This window comes from Ambystoma mexicanum, chromosome 9 (genome assembly GCF_040938575.1).
Source record: "Ambystoma mexicanum isolate Mex_15411 chromosome 9, UKY_AmexF1_1, whole genome shotgun sequence".
In the NCBI taxonomy this organism is placed as follows: Eukaryota; Metazoa; Chordata; class Amphibia; order Caudata; family Ambystomatidae; genus Ambystoma; species Ambystoma mexicanum.
Genome location: NC_090931.1, coordinates 1,173,513,702 through 1,173,536,255, shown reverse-complemented (window position 1 = coordinate 1,173,536,255; position 22,554 = coordinate 1,173,513,702). Strand labels below are relative to the sequence as shown.

Here is a 22,554-nt window from a genome sequence, read left to right as displayed (position 1 = left end):
CAGAGAGGCACATGCATATCTAATCCAATGTGTCAGGGATGTAGAAAACAGAGAGCAAGAAACCCTAAGGGAAGACAATGGGACCTATTAGAAATGATTAATACCCGCAAAGAAAGTTTACACGAAAAGCATCTGGGATAGTTTGCTTGTGGAAATAATGAATACAGATAGTGCCAGGTTATGGCTTATGCTAAAACGAGGGCAAGAGGACGAAAAGAAAAATATCACTTAGAACAGGTGGTTCAATCACTACAAGGGTCTTTACTCTCTAGGATCAAATGACAACCCAATGGCTGTCGCACAAGAGAGTCAGAGCGATGCAAATTATACCCCTGGGTCTTCACAGCAAATGAGGTGCTAAGAGAAATCGAAGCACACAAGTGCAACAAAGCCCCTATACATGTACTTATTCACCTCTTGGAATCTGAGACTAGTACATGGGTGCCTAATTTGACTCAATTAATAAAAAGGGATTATGGGAAGATCCTGCTAATTTCCGACTCATTTTGTTACTCAACGCAGTGGGTAAAATATTTGTGAGGGCAGTCTTAACACACTTAGAAGCATCAGTAGAAGAGTGCGGTATAATCCATGATCTACAGACTGGTTTTCAGGCAGGGATCAGCACAATGGGCCAACGTCTAAGACTGAGTATATGAGCAGAGAAGTTTATTACCCTAACACGCATTTATGTATATCTGATGTTTGTTGCATTAAAGATGGCATTTGATTGCGTCAATCAACCCCAGCTATGGATTCTCCTAAGAGGACCAGGGATCTCGACAGCCTTTCTTTCAGCTATACTAATCTTATATGATTGGAAGAAGGCATCCGTAAAATTGGGGATACATGGCGAAACTGCACACATTTTTGCAATTCAGAATGTAGTCTGCTAATGTTGTGTGTTCGCCCCCAAACTGTTCTGCATTTGTCTTAACCAAGTAATTATTAAATTAGTGTCCTGTGACACGGATGTGCCATCTTTGGGTAAAGAAAAATTCCAAGTGCTAATGTTTGAGAATGATGCAGTACTGATATTCACAAATGCCAGTCTTCATAACCAATTCAAATATTTTAGCCAGTTTGGTGGTGAAAACAGGTTACAAATATACGTTTCTAAACCCAAGATGATGGTACTCATTAGGAAGAAGAACACGACACCCAAACTCTTACTCAACATAAATCGGGAATGTGTTGAACAGGTTGACCTGTGTGATTCCCTCGGTATAAGGATTAACTCTTGAGGTAATTGGACAAATCATGTGGGGAAGGCTATAGTGGTCCTTTCAAGATACAGTGGAGCGATTGGGAGTTTTGCGAGAGCTATGGGGGACATTGCTGCAAGAGTGTGCTTGGAAGCATATACACTTCTAGCCTGACAGGCTCCCTTTAATGGTGTAGAATTATGCAGCCATACTTTTATTGCAAATGTATTTATTTTATTTATTTAATGAAAATTACAGGGAAAGCAGTGAATGTTTGCCACGAAAATGCCTACAAAACGTTTTAACATTGAATTACAGAACGGAGGACCAGTGTGGCTGTTAGGATGTGGACATTCTAACAGATGATGCAGGGGAGGTAGAAAAAGGAACCAGGGAAAAGGGCAGTAGAACATGATATAGGATAAGGATAGTTTAGGAATTGCTAAGTTTTTTGATGAATGGCTGAGGGATAAGTGCTGTGGGGTTTTCAGAGAGAGGTTGGGGTAGAGGAAAACAGGGATTTAAATATAGATAGAGTTGGCATAGTGTGGAGAGGAGGAGCATTCCAGAGTAAGAGAGCAAGGAGATCAAGAGCGTGGACACAAGAGGGAGTGCAAGGGGCATGAAAGGTAGCAAGGAGATGAGCCGAGGATGAACATAGAGAGCAAAGGAAGAGCACAGATTGAGATGAGCCAATAGGTAGGGTGGGGCAAGTCTGTGTATAGTTTTGAAGATGAGAATGAGTTTATACTTTTCCCTCTGTCTCATAGATAAACAGATTGGCAACGGGTTGGGGAGGTGGCAGTGAAGTGTGGAAAGTTGAAGTGTGTATGGACAACGAATTTGAGGACTTTGTCAAGAGGTGAACAGGCATAGTTGGGGAGGTCATAGAGCACACTGGCACAGTAGGTATATCGAGAGAGTACTAAAGGGGAAATTAGGTGCTTAGAACTGTTCAAGGGAAGAAGAAGTTAGACGCTTTTTTCCAATTGGATTGGCTTGGATCTGTTGTACTCGGAGGCGGCCTCAATCGCTGTTTGTCTTGGCACGATTGTAAGAGGTGCGGCTTGAGTTGTGGACGCGAGGACGCGAGGACGCGAGGACGCGGCACGGAAGACCGTTCTTTGGGTCCTTTCCTCGATAGGAAGTGAGCCCGCCTGCGCTGGTCTCTGTTGCCCTGCGTCCCTCGTTCGAACGTCGCGTTAGCCTGCCTCGGAGGGGTGTGCAGCGGCTGCGGCGGCACAGCATCGCCCACAGGAGGAGGAACGGCTGAACGCACGGGAGGCGCTGGACCCACGGAGCGTCTTGTGTGTGCAGGCTTTGGTGATCTGGACGCATTCCAAACGCGCCGCTGGGCGGGGCCGCAGGCCGCAGGAAGGAAGAGCGACTCCTTATGTAGTGGAGCTGCGGTGGGTAATTTGAGTAGGAGTGAGGTCGCGGAGGTCGCTGAGGGAGTCACATCGTTTATAGTAATTATATTACTAAGCTTACTAAGTGACATTTATTTATTTTAAGCAAACCCTTCCTCTTTTTACCCCCCCCCCCCCCCCTGTTTTTCGACTCCTCTTACTTTTACACCTAGTTTCCCTCTCTCGGCTCAACCCCACGGTGTGCCCACCACTTGGCGAGGAGTGAGGAGTTTTATAGGGGAGGCTATATCCTGCGTGCTTAACTACTGCCTGAGGGCTTTTCTGAGGGGGGCCACGTATTTGATGCGCCTTGCCAGATTGCTAAAACCAGTTCAGGGCACCTGCTGTAATCTGGCTTTGATTGGGGTGCAGTCGCAACCCGGATTTGATTCGGGGGTAGCCAAATTTAGAATATTGTTCAGTTTATAGGCACCTCGACTTTTGTAATAATCTGAATGGCGCCAGAGAAGAAAACAACACAAAGTAAATACAATCTCCGTAAGGCAAAGAAACATGTGGAGAAGTCACCCCTGACGAATGATGTGATGATAAAAGCCAAAACAAAGAGCAAGGGGAAATCCTCTTCATCTATCCCTATGGGACAGGGAGCCATAACTGGTTTCTTCGTCCCTCTTCCTTCATTAGAAAGCAACTCCACGACCATCGAAGATCCTGTCACAACAGATGATAAGGGAGGCGATCTTATGAGTTCCACTAACTTTGACGATATAGACAATAACTCATTGCTAGACCTGTGTTTAAGTATCCAGCGTGGGATGACTCCCCACATTCTTAGGCCATTGGAAAACACAGGTATGCGACCGGAGAATATCTCTATGACGTCTGTTGATAACTTCATAGGACATGAGGTACCTCTGGGCCGACTGTCAGCCTCCCCTAATTTAGTGATGGTGTCTATGGAAGACGGCCCAGAGGTCGATGAAGGAAATCTCTCTACCTTGTTCCCTGGAGCTAAGGAACTGGCCGAGATCCAATCCTCAGTGGCCTCCCTGCAATTTGCACTTAAAATTCTGCTCCAAATGACGGGTCGAATACTTACAAACACTAATCCATTGCCCAAACCACAAACTGAAGAAAAGAATTATGAAGAAGAAGCGGAGATTAACCTATCGGAGGCCATAGGTATCGCTGTGGAAATAAAGACGATACCTGATAAAGACTTGGGAAATGAGGACTTGAATGAGTCAGTCTTCTATTCCCGTAAACAACGTAAGATGGCTAAGAAAGCACAAAAAAACAAGGTAAATATGCCCCAAGGAACTAAAGAAGACAAGATGTCGCATACTGGGGGGCGCTCAAAAAAGGCAAAAAAAAGGGCAGCCAGAGCTAATAAAAAGCTGAGCTCTGGTGAAGGTCGCCTCTGCAGTTGGCTTATTCCTCAACAAGACCCGTACCCAGTCTCACCGTCCAAACATGATCAATCGGTGACGGTGGATTTAACAGATGAAGCAGAAAGAATCCCGACTGTAGAGGAAGTTGAGGACCAGGTAGATGTATGGGAACGATTCGAGGCTGACCTCCATGAGGTAGAGGAAACTCGGCCCAGGCATCCCGACTTGGTACTTCAACCTGTACCAGCCCCGTCTAGCCCGAGCACCTCTACTGGTAGACCTACTAAGGAAGGACTAGAACTCGCAGGGAACAGAATCTGTCTGATCAAAAATCTGTATAAATCCTGGGAACATGGATGGCTGCCACGTTCAGAATTTTTAATTCGGCTGCATTCGGTCCCCGAACTACGCGTTTTGAAGTCAGAGGATTTTCTGTTTGTGGAACCTTTAAAAGGCCCTAACTCCTGTGTGTCTGCAATCCACTGCAAATTTCTATTCACCGCACTGATGCTCAGGAAACATCGTGAAGATCTGAGGGCTGTCGACATCGAGGTGGATGCAGTCTTGGACGAAGCCGACCCAAGTATCGAACTTGCAGTTATAAACGGGCCGGATACATCAGTAGAGTGTCCTTGGATACCTAAAGGAAGGAAAGTGGAGGTTGCTGACGTCCAGCTGGTCTTAAAATGGCTCGCTGAATCTATACCTGAGGTCATACCTAAACATTGAATGCTAACTTTGTTATCTTGGAACACGAGAGGTTTTGCGCATTTATTGTCTCTTGAGGGGTCGGTCAATTTTATAGTAAAACACAGTTTGATATGCCTACAGGAGACTTGGGCAATGGATATCTTATTACTTGATGGTTATGTGAATTATCAATCTTATGCTAAGAAGGGAGACAAAGGTAGACCGTTTGGAGGGCTCTTGATAGGTGTGATCAGCTCTCTGCCCTCGAGGCAGATACACTGTAATGAGTGTGATAACATGCTGGCAGTGGAGGTCGAATATGGAGCACAAGTAGACAAGGGGAGGGTTTTGTTAATAAATATATACAATCCCCCGCGCATGGGAGCTAGTGAATCTATCCAAGACGCACTGCATGAATTACTGGCTTCTTGGTCTGTCTTGCCAGGTAATCAAGCAGTGATAGTCGTGGGCGACTTTAATTGTCGTATCCCTGCTGTGACAGGAAAAAACCCCCAAAATCCCAAGTTAAGAGAGAAACATCTATTAATCCATAATAAAACAGACAGTGAAGGACCTCGTTGGTGTAGGCTGTTCAACGAATGGGATTTGGAAATGTTGAATGGATACACGAATAGTGATTTCCCAGGGAAACACACTTGGTCCAATGGGCTATATAGTAGCACCCTGGATTACATTTTCATGTGCCCTAATATGCTCCTTTTGGTAGAAGACATGTTCGTATCCCCAAATAAATGGAGTGATCATTCAGCTCTCCACTGTACACTAAACTTACAACTGAGAGCTCCCGACAAGTGCAATATGGGCATAGTTCATGTGAACAAATCAGGCTCGTGTATTAGATGGTCGATTAAAAATATTAATCAGGCTGCAATGGCACTCGAATGGGACAAATGGTCAAATCTACCTAGCTTCCAATCCATGTCTATTGAATCCATCGAAAATTGGATAAAAGCCTTCTCTCATACACATGCTTCGGTCCTGCCCAGTAGCATGTATAGACCGGAGGGCGGCCCCTGCTCCTATAATAATAAGATCAGAGATGCTAAAAGGGATTTGAGACGGGAACTACGTATGACCAAAAAAAAGCTAGGACCGTCGGATATATTACGAGTTGCAGCTAGGAAAATTAAAAATAAATATCGATCTATTATCAAAAACATTAAATCGACTGCTAATACCCGGGCTTACCAGAGATTAGTCCATACGATCTGTTCAAAAGACTCCCGTAGTATATGGGCACTGCTGGGGGAAACTAGGGAGTCCCAGAAGAAGCAAATGGTCAATCCAATTAAAGCTGAGTCATGGGTGGAGTTTTTACTTGCCCGTAACTCAAAATTATTCCATGACAAACCGGGCCCTCAGATAACTTTGGCCCCCCTTCCGGCTTTTGATATTTCTTATACGGCCATAATCTCCAAGATAAAGATGCTTAAATCATCCAGAGCCCCAGGACCGAATGGCTTAGCCAATATAGTTATGAAAAAACAACCCGAGTTTTGGGCAAGCCTATTAGCAATACTATTTAAAAAGATAATGGCACAGGGGCAAATTCCAAGTTCATGGCAAACTGCAGTACTGATACCTGTGTTTAAAAAAGGTAATCGCCTAGATCCCACTAATTATCGGCTCCTTTCCATGCTGGACACAACGGGCAAACTGTTTGCCTCTTTACTACTTGATGAATTACAAGCATGGGTAGAGAGGGCAAACATTTTGTCCATTTTCCAGTGTGGATTTAGGAAAGGCTACTCAACGAGTCACAACTTAATGGTCATGAACCTGTTGAGAACCAAAGCGCGCAGCAAAGGTGCACCACCTCTTTATGCCTTATATATTGATTTCAAAGCAGCGTTTGACACCATTCCTAGGGATCTTCTGTGGATTAAACTTAATGGTCTAGGGTGCCCTGTAGGCATCCTGTATTATCTTAAATTGCTCCATCACAACACGTCAGTCAGACTGAAACTAGATCAGGAAGGACACCTGACCGACAAAGTGCTCCAGAACAGGGGGGTGAAACAGGGTTGTGTCACGGCCCCCCTGGTATATAACTTGTATGTCTATGACATACCAGCGGCCATAAAGGCCGCCTCAAATTGCCCACCTAAAATAGGAGAATTGTCATGTACTGTTCTGGCCTACGCAGATGATTTGGTCATTTTTGACCATACAATCAGTGGCCTACGTAGATCGGCTACTGCTCTGTGGGATTATGTGAAACAAAATGGTCTAGTCATCAATTTAGACAAGACTAGGGTATTGCGTTTCACCAACAAAAGAGTATCACGTGTTAGCCTCATGGTGGGTAAGAACATAATTCCCTATGCCCCTCATTATCGTTATATGGGCATCGACTTCGAAGTGAGTGGGGACTATTCCATGTGTAAACATATTCGGACGACGCGAGCAGCTCAGGTTACATCGCTGGTCGCGAACTTTACGAACAAGCAAGGAGGTTTCACTCTATGGGGCACTCGTCAACTATATGTGCAGGTTTTTACTCCCATGATAACTTACGGTCTAGAGGCTCTATTTGACCTTGATCTCAGCTGGCTACAAGTTCTAGAAGGTAAATTCTGGCGGAGGGTCTTGGGGTTGTCCCCTGGAATTCCAATGGCCATCTTGCGACTAGAACTGGGCATACCATCACTAAAAGCCACTGTGATGAAAAAGAGACTAGGGTTCTTTATCAAAATGTGTTGTGGTACAACAAATTCCATACTAACTGCTGTGGACAAGGAATTGTATATAAAACAAAATACTCTATCCCCTGCTAATATAATGTTAAAATATCTTACTGACATAGGATGGAATCATTGTGCAGGGGATTACACCCGGCAAGTCCAGAGAGCCTTGGACAAGCGTATCGATATGTGGGATTGGTTGGAAAATTTTGCCCACCTTAGCACACTGAAAAGCTATGAATTCGTTAAATTCAGGCTGTATACCTATATGAGACCACAAGAATACCTTAATCTGTGCCCGGGCAGAAGATTGCGACGTTTTGTACTACTTCTAAGATTGGGCCAACTCCCGACCCTTTGGGTCACGGGCAGGAGAGACCGATTGCCATTGACATCAAGGACCTGCAGATTGTGCAAAATTAATAAGGTACCTGAGACTGCAAGACATGTCCTGACCCAATGTAGAAGTATGACAAATACAATACATTATCATATGGGAAAATATATACACGATTTTGCTACAATCCCTAAGGCATTATTTTGGCACCACTGCATAAATGCTGAAAATATTCACATTTTTACTGCTTTATATAATACCTGGCTGGTCATAGAGGGAAAGCTGGGTATTAGGATTTGAATTAGCGGTATTTCCGTCTTAGTACGGAGATTGGATCCATATCTCCGGTTCATTGTTAATATTGCCAATTATGGTGAAGCTATGATGCGATTCCCAATAGGGTTGTTGCAGGATGACCTTGGTCGTTTTATAGATCCTTTAGGATATTGGGTTTTTGGGTATGTGTGTCTGGATTAACTATGAGGTATTAGAATGATTGACTGTGCTTAGTCTAGATAGATAGATAGACTTAATAATTCATCATCTATGTATTTATTTATTCACTTATAGATATTTATATTTATAGATATTTTATTTTATTAAGAATGTTAAATTTTAGCTGTGTAACGTTAATCTTATTAATGAATTCTATTGCTATTCATGTGTAAAGTTTATTAGTTAAACTGTAACACATTAAATAAATAAATAAAGAAGTGTTATTTTGCTGATGTTGAGGATATTAAGACTGTCCGCAGTGGCATATTTGGAGATGAAAAATAAGAAGTTGTGAGATTGGTCCAAGATGACACTAATGTTGTGAGCAGAAGCAGAGGTGGGGAAGGTAGTCAGGAGAAAATAATAGAAGAGAGGGAGAGGAAGATAGTCTTTTTTGGATGGGAAGTAGAGAATTTCAGTCTTAGTGGCATTGCGCTGAATAGCCAGTTCAAAATGTTTGATGTAGCTCATCAGATAAGGAGGGAAAGGAGAAGAAGATTGAAGTGTCCTCAGCAAAGAGTTGATGGGAGAAGCCATAGGGGGAGATGAAGGTGCCAAGAGATGGGTGAAGAAAAGTGGGCTGAGGACTGACCCTTGTTAAACACCAACAGTAAGGGGTGTGAGTGGGGAGGTAAGGTTCTTCCAGGAAATTGTCGAGGGATGAGATATGAAGCAACCCAATTGGGAATTGTCCCTGATGCCTAGGAGAGATAATGTTGAGAGAAGTTCAGAATAGTTGGGGGTTTCGAAAGGCAGTGGAGAGGTTGAGAAGAATAAGAATAGATGAACGGTTAGCATAACAAGCCAAAGTGATGTAGTTGCTAACAATGAAGAGAGCTGACTCAGTAGAGTGCAGAGATCGGAAGCCAGATTGAAAAGGATCCTGAAGGTTGTGTGTGTCAAGGATATAAGTGAGACAGTTGAAAAGTAGACACTGTAGAATTTTGGAATAGTGAGGTAGTAAGAGACAGGATGAAGGTTGACAGGGCAGTTAGGATCTAGGATAGCTTCTTAAGGTTAGGGATGACAGCAGCTTACTTGTTGGATGATGGAAAAGTGGCATTGTCACAGGAGGAGTTGAAGGAGGGAAGTAAGATTTGGCAAAACAATCAGAATTATGAGTTTCACTATATGTGGGAATAGAGGGTCATGGGGGTACATGAAGGGTTCGTCCTGAAGAGAAGGTCAGGAATCTCATCAGGGTTAGTGGGGGCAGAGGAATACATTGTCGCTGGCGGGGAGGGTAAATGTAGTGGAGAAAAGTGAGAAGGTGGGGGGTAGAAGGTTATTTGTGAGGGTATTTTGACTATTGGAAATCTTTGAAGCAAAGTAGAAAGCTGTATTGTTAGCAGAAACAGTAGAAGGGCCTAGTTTGAGAGGATTAAATCAAAATGAGAGAGAGACAATTGTTTTTTTTTAATTTGGATTTGGATTCAAGTACAGAATTGTGATTCTATACTTATTGTGTTGTGTTTGTTTTTGCTGTGATATGTTTACACATGGCTGAAAGTCGAAATTGTAATAAACTTTAAACTTTAAACAAATCGTGCCTACAGGTAAGAATGCGAGCTGTAATGCCCACTTGGAAAAATTCCACCAATCTTTCCTATTCTAAACCCATTACTGATGCAACAGAACTTTACTGTCTCCACTTACTGCAATCATTGAAACAATCCATCTAGAATGCAACATCTATGCAAACAAAAATGGCAAAAATGATTAATAATAGGTATTGAACATAAACAGATCTCCATATTATGTACGCTCATTTTGAGGGTAATTGGCATAGGCTAACACAAAGCTGTTCCGTGAAGCTAAGTTTACACCAGCAGATAATCTTGTAAATCCTGTTCCTTTTTTCTAAAGCTATTGTTAGGATTGGTGTAATTGCAATTCGTAATGGATTGGGCCATGAAATAAATTATTTGAGCAAAGTACTATCATTTCTCCACATAAAATGCTCTTCTGGCTATCAGAAACACTTAATTATTATCCACCAACTAACTTCTGGTACTGGTAGGAACCATAAAGAGCAACAGCCACATCTACTAACTTTATTGAAGATATACCAATAATAATTAAAATCAGACTACAACACATACCAACCAGTACTCAATCATTTGTGTCCGAGGTGCTGCTTCAGCACGGTTAGTTGGATAAAGGGGCAGTAGTTGGTTGGGATCACAGGCTCAAAGTTTGAACCCATCTTTATCAATGTCAGGCGCCCGGCTGAGGGACAACCCTCCTGCTGCACAAGCGCTGGCTGGTGGAATGATACAAAACCCTCCAAGGCTGGGTTCCTAGATAGCCATACCTCTTGCAGATAAATACAATCTGCCTCAACCCAGCTAGTGGGGCCTTTTTCTGTCAAATTAGCAAATACTCTAATGTTCCAATAAACTAAAGTAAGAAGATTTGTGGTGGCTTCCTTGCCCACTAATTGCTAAATGTGATATTCTGGCAATGAGGATCCAGGTATACTCGCCCGATGGTCTGAGTCCTTCGAGTTCTCCCCAGGGTTAACCCGTCCATCTTGATTCTCAAGATCAAGTTTTCCCTTTTATTTGCCTGATTCAAAGTCTCTCCCAGCCTTGGTCCTTTTGGAACCCAACCTTCTTGCACTTGCTTGTCCTCTTGTATTGTTGCAGTTTTCTGGGAGGTCTGTCTACATGGGCTTTGAAGGGGAACCATTTTATAGGGTTCTTCACCCTGAGCAGCCGTATCTCAAAACTCCTGTATGTCAAAATCTAGGAATAAAAGGCTGGTAGTGGCATCCAGGAGAAGGTTTTTCACCACAGACGAGTGGAGGTGAAGCAGGACCAGGTCTGTACGGTCTTCTGTTGGGAATTAAATTATTGATAAATCCACTGATGTCATTTGTCTGAGAGGCGGACCACAGTGGCACAGTTTCAAAATGGTATATCTATTCAAAATACATTCTCGACCAAGGTCCAGTATTCTTTCCAGTTTTACGCATTGGATCAAGTCTCTGGCCTGGTCAACCTGGCTTTAAGTGGACCTGGGACTGCTCTTGGTCTTGGGACATGTCTCTCTTCTTTTCTCTTGCGATCGTTTGGTTTAAAAAAAACATGGAGGTTTTGTTTGTCTTGTGGATGGTCATCCTGCGACTGCGGTTTCCTTGCCCAAATCCATTTAGGTTTAACCTTATCTTCCTGCCTCTGGGTTGGATTGAACTCATCAGTTACTCGACATGACGAGTGTTTTTGGTAACCTTTTGTTAGCATGTTTTTTTATTGCTAGTTCCTTCGTTTCCGTCAGGGTCCTAAATGGGCTTGTCGACTTTTCTCCTTTTACCTGTGTCCGGTTAGGGCCCACACAGCTTCACTTTTCACTGGGTTTGTTGGTATTTTGGGTATCAACTAGAACCTCAATCTCACCGCTATAGAGTAGATTGACAGATTTCAGAGCGAGATCTAATCCTCATCCACCGATCGCTCGCCCGTGGTGCCATCCTCTGGCCAATCTGTATCTTCCACCACATCATGAGACAAGCCCCTCACTTTAGGTGAAAGATTTGTTTCCTTTTTTGAAAGTGGACAATTTTAATGTATTAAAGGAGGTTTTTCCTGTGGAATCATGGACGGATCAGAAATGTTCAGTGGTCAGTTCTGACCCTGTTTTCTGGTCTTACTAATCGGTTTTAGTTTGGTTAATGAAGAGGACACCTCGTCAATGGATAGATGTTTTCTCGGTAAACTCCTACCTTGTAGACCGGTTGATTCTGCCCCGTTAAAAGAATGGTACAAGATTTTATTGAAGGTTTTGGGTTCCTTTTTAGCCGTGCGCGGTCTAGTTGCAACAGAGTGGATTTTGTTTGCTGTTTCTTGTTGGGCATAGGTCCAAGAGTTGAAGGATTGAACCCCTGGTTTGCCAGTTTACGAGGCAAAGTTGTTCCATTATTTGGCTTGGAGAAGAGCCAAAAGGCACTTAAGAGTTTTTCATCTTCAACGTGACAGTCTGCTCACTCATGGAGGATAGGATCGCTCAATCAGACCCTGAGTTTCTGAAAGATTCAATGTATAACCTAGATGTGGGACTTCACTGACTGATAGGTCCAGTCATCTGGCATAACCTTCTGACGCTGATCGTCAGCTGGCAATAGTGAGACATTTGCGGCTTCAGCTCTTGTTTGTTTGCCCCAGTTGATGGATATATTCGAGTCTTAAGGAGAACATCCACTGTCTTGTTAAGAGATTTTTGCAGAGTACTGTCAGCCACAAACCATTCAATGCAAATCATCTTAGAGTGCAACATAGCAAGTAATGTTGTTTGTTTTTTCAAGGTGTCGTTTAACACCTCATATAGCTTCATAAATGGATCCATTGGTATTGTTGCAACTGATAGCTGGCCAAAGTGGTCTTGTCTTGCTTTCTTGGGTTGTACCTTGCTCTGCCCTGGCGGTGGTTCTGATTCTGTTGTTCACCACTGCAGTTCGTCTTATTAGCTGAGGTGGTTGAAAATAGGTCTATTCTGCTCAGATCATCTCTGCCAGACCTCACATAGACCTATGAAGAAGTTTCTAGGGCTTAGGACTTCTGTTGTATTGCATGTAGAGTTTAGCATCGTTTCTGAAGGCTCATCTGGACGTTCCACTTGCCCTTTCGCCAGAGTTCCCTTGCCTGGGGTTACCAGGCTAGCCCTTGCGTCCTTTGATGGCCTTGGCCCAGTCAGTTGAGTGGACTTAAGCTGCTGGGAGAGGTAAGGTGTTACATGTGTCGATGTAGATCTCACACCTACTGGTTCGACATAAAAAGGTGAAGAGCCAATTTGCAGTCTCTTTTACACCAGAGACGGGACTTTTATTAGCAGACTATGATCTGTGTCCCGAGCTCCTGCATAAACTATGCTTCCAGTATCGAAGGTTGCTAGGATCTCTAATATCTCTCCGTCTGAAGGTTCCTTTGCTTCATACATAAGTTGTTTGTCAGGTTCTGGACTGGCCCCCCTGGCCCTCTCCTCTCCTTTTGGGGAAGTATACCCAACCATTTCCATTTCTTACCCATGCTGGAGGGGATTTTAGATTTTGGTGGGATCTCATAGAGGGTTGTGTTTTTGTTATTGTCGGTCGGTTTAGGGACTCTGTGCTCCGAAAGGTCAGTGAATGATGCAACATCCATCAGCCACCATGGCCCTTCACCATGTTCTGCTGGTGGTGAGACTGTCCGTCACCCTCAATACAAACAATGTCGTTTCCAGATGTGGTTTGCTCTAGGGGGGTTTGCTCTGTGGGGATAGCATTGTCCTGTTTCTTACACATGGTGGGATCATGCACTGTTTCACTAGGCATGAGTCTAGAACTGAACTGTGATGAGGTATTATGCAGTCTCAATTAGATCCATCTTGTCAGTCTTCTTTAAGCTTTCACACTCCACTCACCTCCCCAGGAACAGGCGGATGTTACCAATTTGAGGGTCTGTGTTAAGTGGAGGTAAGTCGCCCTATAAAGTTTGTGACATAGTACTTGATAATGTAACCAGCGGCATCAGGACCGCTGCAGGCGGTTTACTCGACTGGGTTTGTAGCTTCAGACTTGTGGGGCCTCCATCAGGAGAGTGAGTATGATCCATGTCAGTTTGCCATGGTACGAAAGACTCTGAGGGCCAGTTCACTGCGTCTGCTATTATGGCAGCAGGGGGAAACACAAACATTGGGGGTAAAGTGCCTGTTCGCTCGGCTAGTGTAGTTATAGTCACAGTACAACAGCATAAAGGGTTACCCCCTTCCAGTTTGGCACAATACAGGTATTTGTGTAGGTCTTGTAGGATTGGAAGAGGGGGAGAAGTCTTAAGCCCCGGACTCGAGGGTGTCACGCTTCAAAGAGATTTTGCACATGCTTAGGGTTCCTGCTCCTTGCGTAGGTCTCTTGCATCACCTCCCTCCCATTTGGTGTTTTTCTAGAGTATTTTCTGAGTGAGGGCAGCTTTCTCCCTATCCATGTTCACCACGTGTCTCGCCTTGCACCGCCTGGTGCTAGACTGTTGAGTGTCTGGACTCACTGCAGGACTCTGCGCAGGCGCTCCATGCCTGGCCTGCCGTCTTATAGCTTTGTTAAAGGGGCAGCAAACAAAGCAAACAAAGCAGCTGGATTTGCCAAAGTTGCTGAAGTAGTAGCAAGCAATATACACAGCCTTGGGTCCCATGAATAAAGTTTTTATGGAGTGCCTGATGAGTGACTGGACTCACTGCAGGACTCCACGCAGGTGCTTCCCACCTTATAGCTTTGTTAAATGGGCAGCAACCAAAGCAAACCAAACAGCATAATTCGCCAAAAAGTAGCCAAAGTAGTTGCAAGCTTTTTAAACTTTTTTTGACTGTGATAAACAGTACAGTCTATGTACTGTGTTTGGTACAACATTAGTGCATGCTACACTGTTGTATATTGGAAATAAAAATCAATAGAGGTTTTTTTTTAAAGAACTACAATTATGTCCGTGCAAGTGTGATAGTATGTTTGTTTGAAGTGTGTTGTTGTTAAGGGAATGTTTAAAGTAGTTAGATCCCTGTTGGCTTATTCTGTCTATATTAGAATTTAGAAGATTTGTAATAACAAGAATTGTGTTGGCGAATTTCAAGTGTATTGCAATGAAGGGTATGTTTTAAGTAGTTAGGTACCTGTTGGCGTGTTGGCATATGTGACATCATCAGTGATGTAATTTGTGATGTCATCAGTGTGCTTACAGGCCGCGCAATCTGGGCAATGGGCCTCATAGTTAAGGTGGTACAGCTTGCAGCACCTGCTGAATTTCAGGGCTCTTGTGGCATTAAATCAGCACCTTAACATCACTTCAACATACATTTTTACATTGAATTTCAAATATTTCATTGCATCAGATTGTTTCACCTTAACACATTCAGTACTAATCCTGAATTTGAGAATCCCTTCAATGAGAACACTAAATCAAGAAATGTTCCTTAATATCACATGAAAACATCAACCAATAAACACAGAGCACAATGCAATCATGTCTCAGTCATGAACACATTTCAGTGATGCTTTTTATATTCACAGAACAAGGTTAAATAAAACAATTCTCAATCTCAATATACAAACACAGAACGTAAACTCACCTCAATGCAACCCCTTACACATTTGGAGTTCTTTAAGAAAACATCCGAAATTAACATTTATTACTCTTCTTCCCCTAACTAGCAACCACACTGATTACAGCATCTCATTGTATTGTAGTTTTTGAGCATTCGTGCCACTTCTCCATCTCAGCAAAATGCAAAAAATCGACAGTATCCCCAAACCCCAGACCTTCAACAATCATCCTTCCAGACCTCGCCCTCATGCTACCTGCTATCAAAAGACCCTGAATAACACCTGTTAAATCATTTTCTATATGGAAATCGATTCTCGAATGGTGTAATATCAGGCTTTCAGAACCGAAAAAGCTTAGTAACAACAATGCATAATGAGAGATATGACTAACTGGCTAGATGTGCACCCGCTCTGTGCCAGATAAAAAACTATTGAACAGATTTCCACCAAAACAAGAAAGGATTTTCTTCCAGAACTTTGTGCCCAACTCGTTTCTTATTTGAAGCAAATCTGTCCAGCGGTTTCAGCTGTGCGCATGAGCATATGTTGGACATGTATGGGAAAATTAATCGAAAAGTGGAAAAGACTCCCTTTACTTGACCCTTTATATCTTTTGAACCATAGCACACATTTCCAGAAAATATTCCGGTCCTGGGGGGCCCAAGCCTTAATAAAGGAATCTCATACACTTTGCTAATGTATGCCATGGCTCAAAAGTTATTAACCATAGAATCTTCCTATGGATGATAGATTTCACCTTAACTAAAGGGCAGCTATCACGGCCCTATAATTTATATATACTAGGCCTTAGATGCTGGTCAGGGAATAGCTGAAAACAAATACAAACACGTTTGATGAGCGGGAACATGATGTTAAGCAAACTGATTTTCCAATCAATACCCCTTTATCCAATTCACACTTCAGTCCTGCTGCAGATTTTCAGAGCAAATGCATTTTTTAACATAACTGAATCATGTGATCAATAATTCAGCTACAACTCAGAGCTTCAATGATTGCTCAAGTAAATGATTATGACAGTGTTTAGGTTAACATGTTGACTATGAGGTTTAATGGGTTTTTTCAATTCAAAATGAACTTTTAGTCACACCAGAGCTGAAATGTTTCTAGCTTGGTGATTCTGCACTCACCGAGAGTGATTACCTAAGTGCACACTGCTTCAAACGAAATTCAAAGGTCACAATTTTCAGCACGGTTAGTTGGTCCAGCCATGCAAACTATTAACAGAGTTTGAGGAAAGAAAAGTCTGATGTGGTTCGACAGTTGAACATTTTATAAATAAGGGAACAAATGGATAGGAGCTCAGAACACGTGGCTATTGAAAGCCTAATTACAAGGAGATGTTTGCCATTTGGTCAAGCATGAACTCTTTGTGTACGGTTTTCAAAAGCCAGCAGCGGGAAAAAAAACATTCCAAAATTAACATCAAGAGTTAATATTTGGCATTGTTTAAACCAACCCCCAATTTGAACATTTGTATGAATGGAGCCTCGAACCCGATGCTGTCTATTTTGTCGTTTCTGTTCAAATCAAATTGGACCATAGCAATTATGCTGACATAGTAGAGCACAGGCCAGATCACAGCATGTTTCTTTTATGCTATGCACACAATAAAGACAATGTTTAGCTCTTGAACTAACGATCACCAACACAGCAATGGCATGCGATTTCTGGACTTAGAGGACCTTGCACTGCCCAGAGCACATCCAATCAGGCTACACGGTCTCTACATATGACAGTTCTTAAACCGTGACCTTACATATATGGGGCAGATCGTGAGATCAACTAGCTTCTTGCGTAATAGCACAATACTTATTTATAGGTAGTGAATTCAGTTTTTAATTTGTGTGCATTATTTGTAATCTATATGAATGGTGATGTGCAACTAAATTAAAGAATAACTGGAAAGCTGTATTGAAATAATGTACAACACAAACTAAAGTATGTCTTTCAGGTATAAGAGGAGTTATTTCCCAGCCCAGACCCCATTTTTATTTGGGAAGATGTGGATGACAGCATGTAAACGGGAGTTCCAGGCTTTCGACGTTTTCGGTCTCATTCCTCATCATACGATGATGAGTTGACCACTGTTTGGGGGTATCAGGTATTAATATCCCCAACCAAATTATCTCCGTAAATATGGCCGTTTGGTTCGCCTTAGGCAATATTTTTATTGGGGATATTAGGTCGGAGCGGGGGTTGTGGGGGTGTCCCCTGCACATTAAAAAATGGTGCATTTTGAATTTTGCTGCAAAAATATGGCGATATTTTTGTATCGCAATATTTTTGCGGCGGAATTATCACATGGAATTATCACATTTGGGCACTCAGCATGAACATTTCAAATGAGTGTTACTTGCCGGTGTTTCCTAGAAATGCAGGGACACTGCATTCTGGTTCACTGGAATCAGTAATTGGCTCATCCGAGACCAGACTGAATTCAGAAGATTGTGTCTGCTATTTTTTAAACACCGAAAAACCAGACACAAATTGTTAAAATCAATGATACAATGATGAATCCAATGTTGGTCATGGTGAACCCTATTGATGAAGATCTGTGTGATGCTGATGTGTGTGCAGTGGAAATCCCATTCTACTCACTGCACAATGTTTTGAAAGGCACAGAAACCCAGTTAGACCCCGAGTTCCCCTTACTCTCGCCTCAGAGTTCTGCGACTCTTTGCTCTGTGGAAAGATGAATTGTAATTCCTGTGAAAAAGGCTGACCACTCAGAACTGCAAGCAGCCATGCTATTTTATAGGATTGCATAGAAAACTCAGAGTAGGCAACTCAGTGATACTTGTTCCATCAACTTCACAAGTGTCAGAGACTAATTACTCCATGACCACATTTGAACCTCTGATTTACAGGTTGCACACATGTATCTGAAGCAAATGTGTTGACACGTTGAGCTGCGTTAGAATGGATTAATACTATTAAGACATAATGATGAGTTCCCCGCATGGTACAGTCCAAGGGTCACATTATGATACAACACCGGGATGCTAATAGGCATTAATTTGTATGAAAAAATGAATAGTGACTAGTGTGTCACCCATTGTTTCAAATAAATGCTAATCCAACTTGGCCACAATCGGAATGGAAGTGAGGCTTCAATTGCAGCCCCTCTTTCATTTCCATGGCGGCAAGCAGACATGAGAGGAGTGGTGCTGCCATGCTAAACCCTTCTGATAGGTGGGAGGGCTTGGAGGGGTGGGATGGGATGGGGAGAGAAGCATGGACGGTGGGGAGAGGGAGGGAAAATTGTGGGATGGGCAATGGCAGCTTCGTGCCCAGAATGCAGGCTAACACCTTGAGGCTCAACCTGCATTCAGACCAACATGATTGGCCCCCGGTGCTCATAGGAGGGAATCTTACATTTATGTAGCACTAATGTGAGCTACAGCAATATAGCCCGCCCTCCTTTCACTCATTGTTAGACAGATTGTTTACTCAATTAACCTCTTCATAGAGTAGTGCAGTAGATCAGAATGTTTTATTTCTGAAGTCTAATACCTCTGAAACTTTAAATAATGTGCATTAAGGAACAATTGCAGTGGTGGATTCTGTTGTAAAATTCACAGGTAGAAATGTTTATTGGTGAATGAACTGGAATTATGTCTCAATCCGTGGCACTCATTTAATTATTTTGGAAGATTAAAAGGTGGAGTCCTCCTAACCTAAAATGTATCCCCGTAGCTATGTTGTGTATACAGCTGGTCTGAGAACCCCCTTAGCTCTCTTACTTCAATAGCAGGGCCTGCACCACACTTGAAGCTTCCTTTTGTATTCACCTCAAATCACACAAAATCTCTTGAGTTGCTGCAAACATCCCCAGAGAATTGAGAATTTCAGGAATATTCTTGGCGTTTACAAGACAGTCTTTATTGTTTTCAAATAACCCAACTTTCCATGAAGCGTTCACATTCTTTGGTAGTAGTAGTAGTACTAGTAGTACAATACATGTATTAAGCACAACAAAATACATGACAAAAATGTTCAATGGGACTGATACATAAATCAAGAACAACAAAAATAGCAAACAGCAATGAAACTTAAAACGTGAAACATACGCATTGATTAGCAGTGCAGGAAAAAAGTGGAGATATTTTTGCGGAGTTACCACTGTCAGAATAATTGGATAGTATAAATACAATGTAATTATCTCATAGATGATAATATTAATAAACATAATAATTGTAAGATAACTCATCTTAAAGACAATGGGACCTACTGCACAAAAACTCCTGATATGCCTGGACATTTGTTTCTGAAAACGATGACTCATGACTAATAATTAAAATGCACGTGTGTGACAAACATACACAATTATACGTATTGAATAGATACCTCACTTGGACTGTCTTATACATGTTTCATAGATGGACAGCAAACTTGTCTTTAACTTGTCATATATGCTTTACATGTTCCATCTATAGCTGATTCCGCTGTAGCTAACATAGAAGATGACTGTGTATATTTCTGTGGAAACTCCCTTGGACTGCAGCCAAAAAAAGTGAAAACATACTTGGATGAAGAATTGGACAAATGGGCTAAAATGTAAGTCATGTTGTGCATGAGCTCGTTTTATGTGGCATTAAGTGTCCTTTTGACCTTCAACTGTGTTTGTGTAGTCTTTGCATATTTCAAATGCTTGATAGAACAGTTGAGTTATGTGTAAAAGCATATTCTGCACAATTGTCCACCTACGGACACCACCTCTAACACAATTGCTTTTGTATCGCAATATATGTTTATTAACCTATGATTTGGACACACTTCTCCTCCACATGCAAGATATTTTTCAGACACTGGTTTTGGGAAAACAATAAAGAAACAATGCTAAGGCCTCATTGCGAGTTTGGCAGTAATTCAGTGGTAATTCTGCTGAATTGCTGACAAAATCGTTTACCTTTACCATCACTTGATCCCATGGTTTTAACACGGATTACAAGTGGTGGTGGGGCAGTGTAATTCCCCATTTTTGGAGTTTAAAGGGCTTTTTTAGCGGGTTTACCATCGTCTTAATCCTTGTACAGTAAATCTTCCAATTGCTGGAGGAAAAGTGGAGGATTTACCTCCAGCAAAAAGCAGGCTGTCGATCTGCCTGTTTTAATCCAAAAATCCTGTCTGATAATACTGCTGGCAGTAAATCCACCAGAAATTATAATTTGGCGGTTTGGGAAAAATATTGGTAATTCTGTTACCACCTAGAAAAGTGGCAGTAATTAATTACCACCACTTTTTTCCTGCACTGCAAACTCGTAATGAGGTCCAACATGTCAGCTACTTCATTAACTCTCATCAAACAAATGCCCAAGAGATTTACTGACAAATCCCCTGAGAATTACTGTTTTAATATCCTAAATAGTCTGTGGTGGCATGGATTTGCCCAGTATTTGCATATTTCAAACCACACATGCTACTCATTGGGACAAAATACACATATTCAAATTGCCTTATAAATCTGTGATATTTAATTTTATTCAAGTCTGCATCCATGCAACATATTCACTGGAAACAATAACATGATTTGTTATTAGACAATCAGTAGCCATCTTTGAATATTGTTCACTTTATAGTGCAAAGGAGATGTGTAAAGTGCAGACAAAATCACCTTCATGCCTCCCTTTAGCAGTCTACAGTGACAATTTAGCAAACACAGCGTGTCATTTAAGCATGGAAGGCAGAATTTAAAATGGATTCTTTGGAATGTGCTTTCTTTTAGCTGGTTGTTAGGAACATTTCCTCTTTTAGAAACTTTCCCTTTATATTCTGTGGACACCCAAACTTTGTGTTTTTTGTTTTTCACCATGTCCTCACTTTTTATCTTACAATTAAGCTTTCAGCTTCACTCAGCTGGGATTTTGCTCACATGTTTTGGGGTAACTGACTAGTCACTGGAAATCTATGTTCTTTTGACTTTGTTGCCTTTTTGGTAAATTGTTTAACATTGCACTTTGCAGATCCCAATGCAGTGCAATGGGGTTTCTTTTGTATGACGCTAGAGTACACTCAAAGGAGTTTTCTGCTTGCCTAAAGTGTACCTAATGACAAACTGGTGGCAGCACTTCCGGTGTCCTACTTTTTACTGGACATTTTGGTAGCCTTACCTAATTTGCTGTGTTTGGCTACTAACAGTAGCTAGTGTCCCAACATGGCCATCCCACAAGATTTTTTGTTTGTTCTTGGCCATCTTGTCCTATGGCCTTCTTACTGCCCTGCCAGCAATTTCCTCTAATGGTAACCAGGAAAGCCTTGCTTTTTTCAGGCTAGTGCTTACCATATGTGTGGGGTCCCAGGAATTGGACCACTGCTGGTGTGCATGTGTGGCGCAGATCTTGCCATTGGAGGGCTGAGTCTGATGACTTACCTGGGATTGGGATAGGAAGAGGTGTCCTGCAACAAATACAGCATTTCTGAAGAGTAGCCAAGTATCCGGTTGTAGTTTGTAAGACTGTGGAAGACCCATGGACGATCCTTGAAGCGGCCTGGTGACCAAATCTTGCAGCAGTCCTGGTGGAGCGCTGTCTGATTACTGATCTCAGAAGTTCCTTGTTGGTGCTTCAGCTTTCTGGACTGGTAGGAACAACTGGTCCAGGCATCTTCTGGTAACCTAGAAATGTAGAGCCTTCAGAGGTTTTGCGGAACCACCCAGTGGGCTGACCAGCTCCAGTTTGGGATATTACAGTAGAAGCACTGTCATTCCAGATTTTGGCTTGGAACTCCAGGGTTCTTCGACTTGTCCAACGAGAGGTCCTCCTGTGAAATTTCAACTTCCTGACCATAATAATTGTGATGCCTACTGTTGCTGTGCAATAGTGATTGTCCCTGATACTGGCTTTCCAGCATCTGGTTGAGTGCCTGGAAGAGGACTGCATTAGTGCTTACTGCATTGTTTGCCAAAAAGAGGTTGTGACAAGCTACTGTACGTGACACAAACTCTTCTTGCACCTGCAGCTTCCTGGTCTTGAGTGACCAGAATCAAAGGTGGGACATCTTACCTCAGGCAACCCTCCAATGACTCACCAATTCTGAGGAGAAACCAGAGTACTGGTGGTACATTATAGTAATACTTACCTGCCCCCCTATTTCCAACCTTGAAAAGTGTGAATAGCCTTTGAAACTTTTACAGCTGTTGGTCTTTGGCATACACCTTTTGCTGATAGCCCTCCAAAAGCTAGGAACTATCTTATTCACTAGCATATGTCTTTTTCTGACTTGTGTACCCATCTTCACATCCCCAGGACCCCTCTCTTAGTTTTCTACCAGCTCCTCAA

The 22,554-nt window shown here is 42.4% G+C and overlaps 1 protein-coding gene across 1 annotated transcript in view; it reads left to right on the top strand.

Moving 5' to 3' along the window:
- Window positions 1-22,554, top strand: part of KYNU (kynureninase) — a 1,315,291-nt gene that overhangs the window by 240,126 nt on the left and 1,052,611 nt on the right. Inside the window, exon 3 of the mRNA XM_069617389.1 lies at window positions 19,714-19,834. Within this exon, the coding sequence (XP_069473490.1) occupies window positions 19,714-19,834 (121 nt within the window). The remainder of the gene's footprint in view (window positions 1-19,713; window positions 19,835-22,554) is intronic.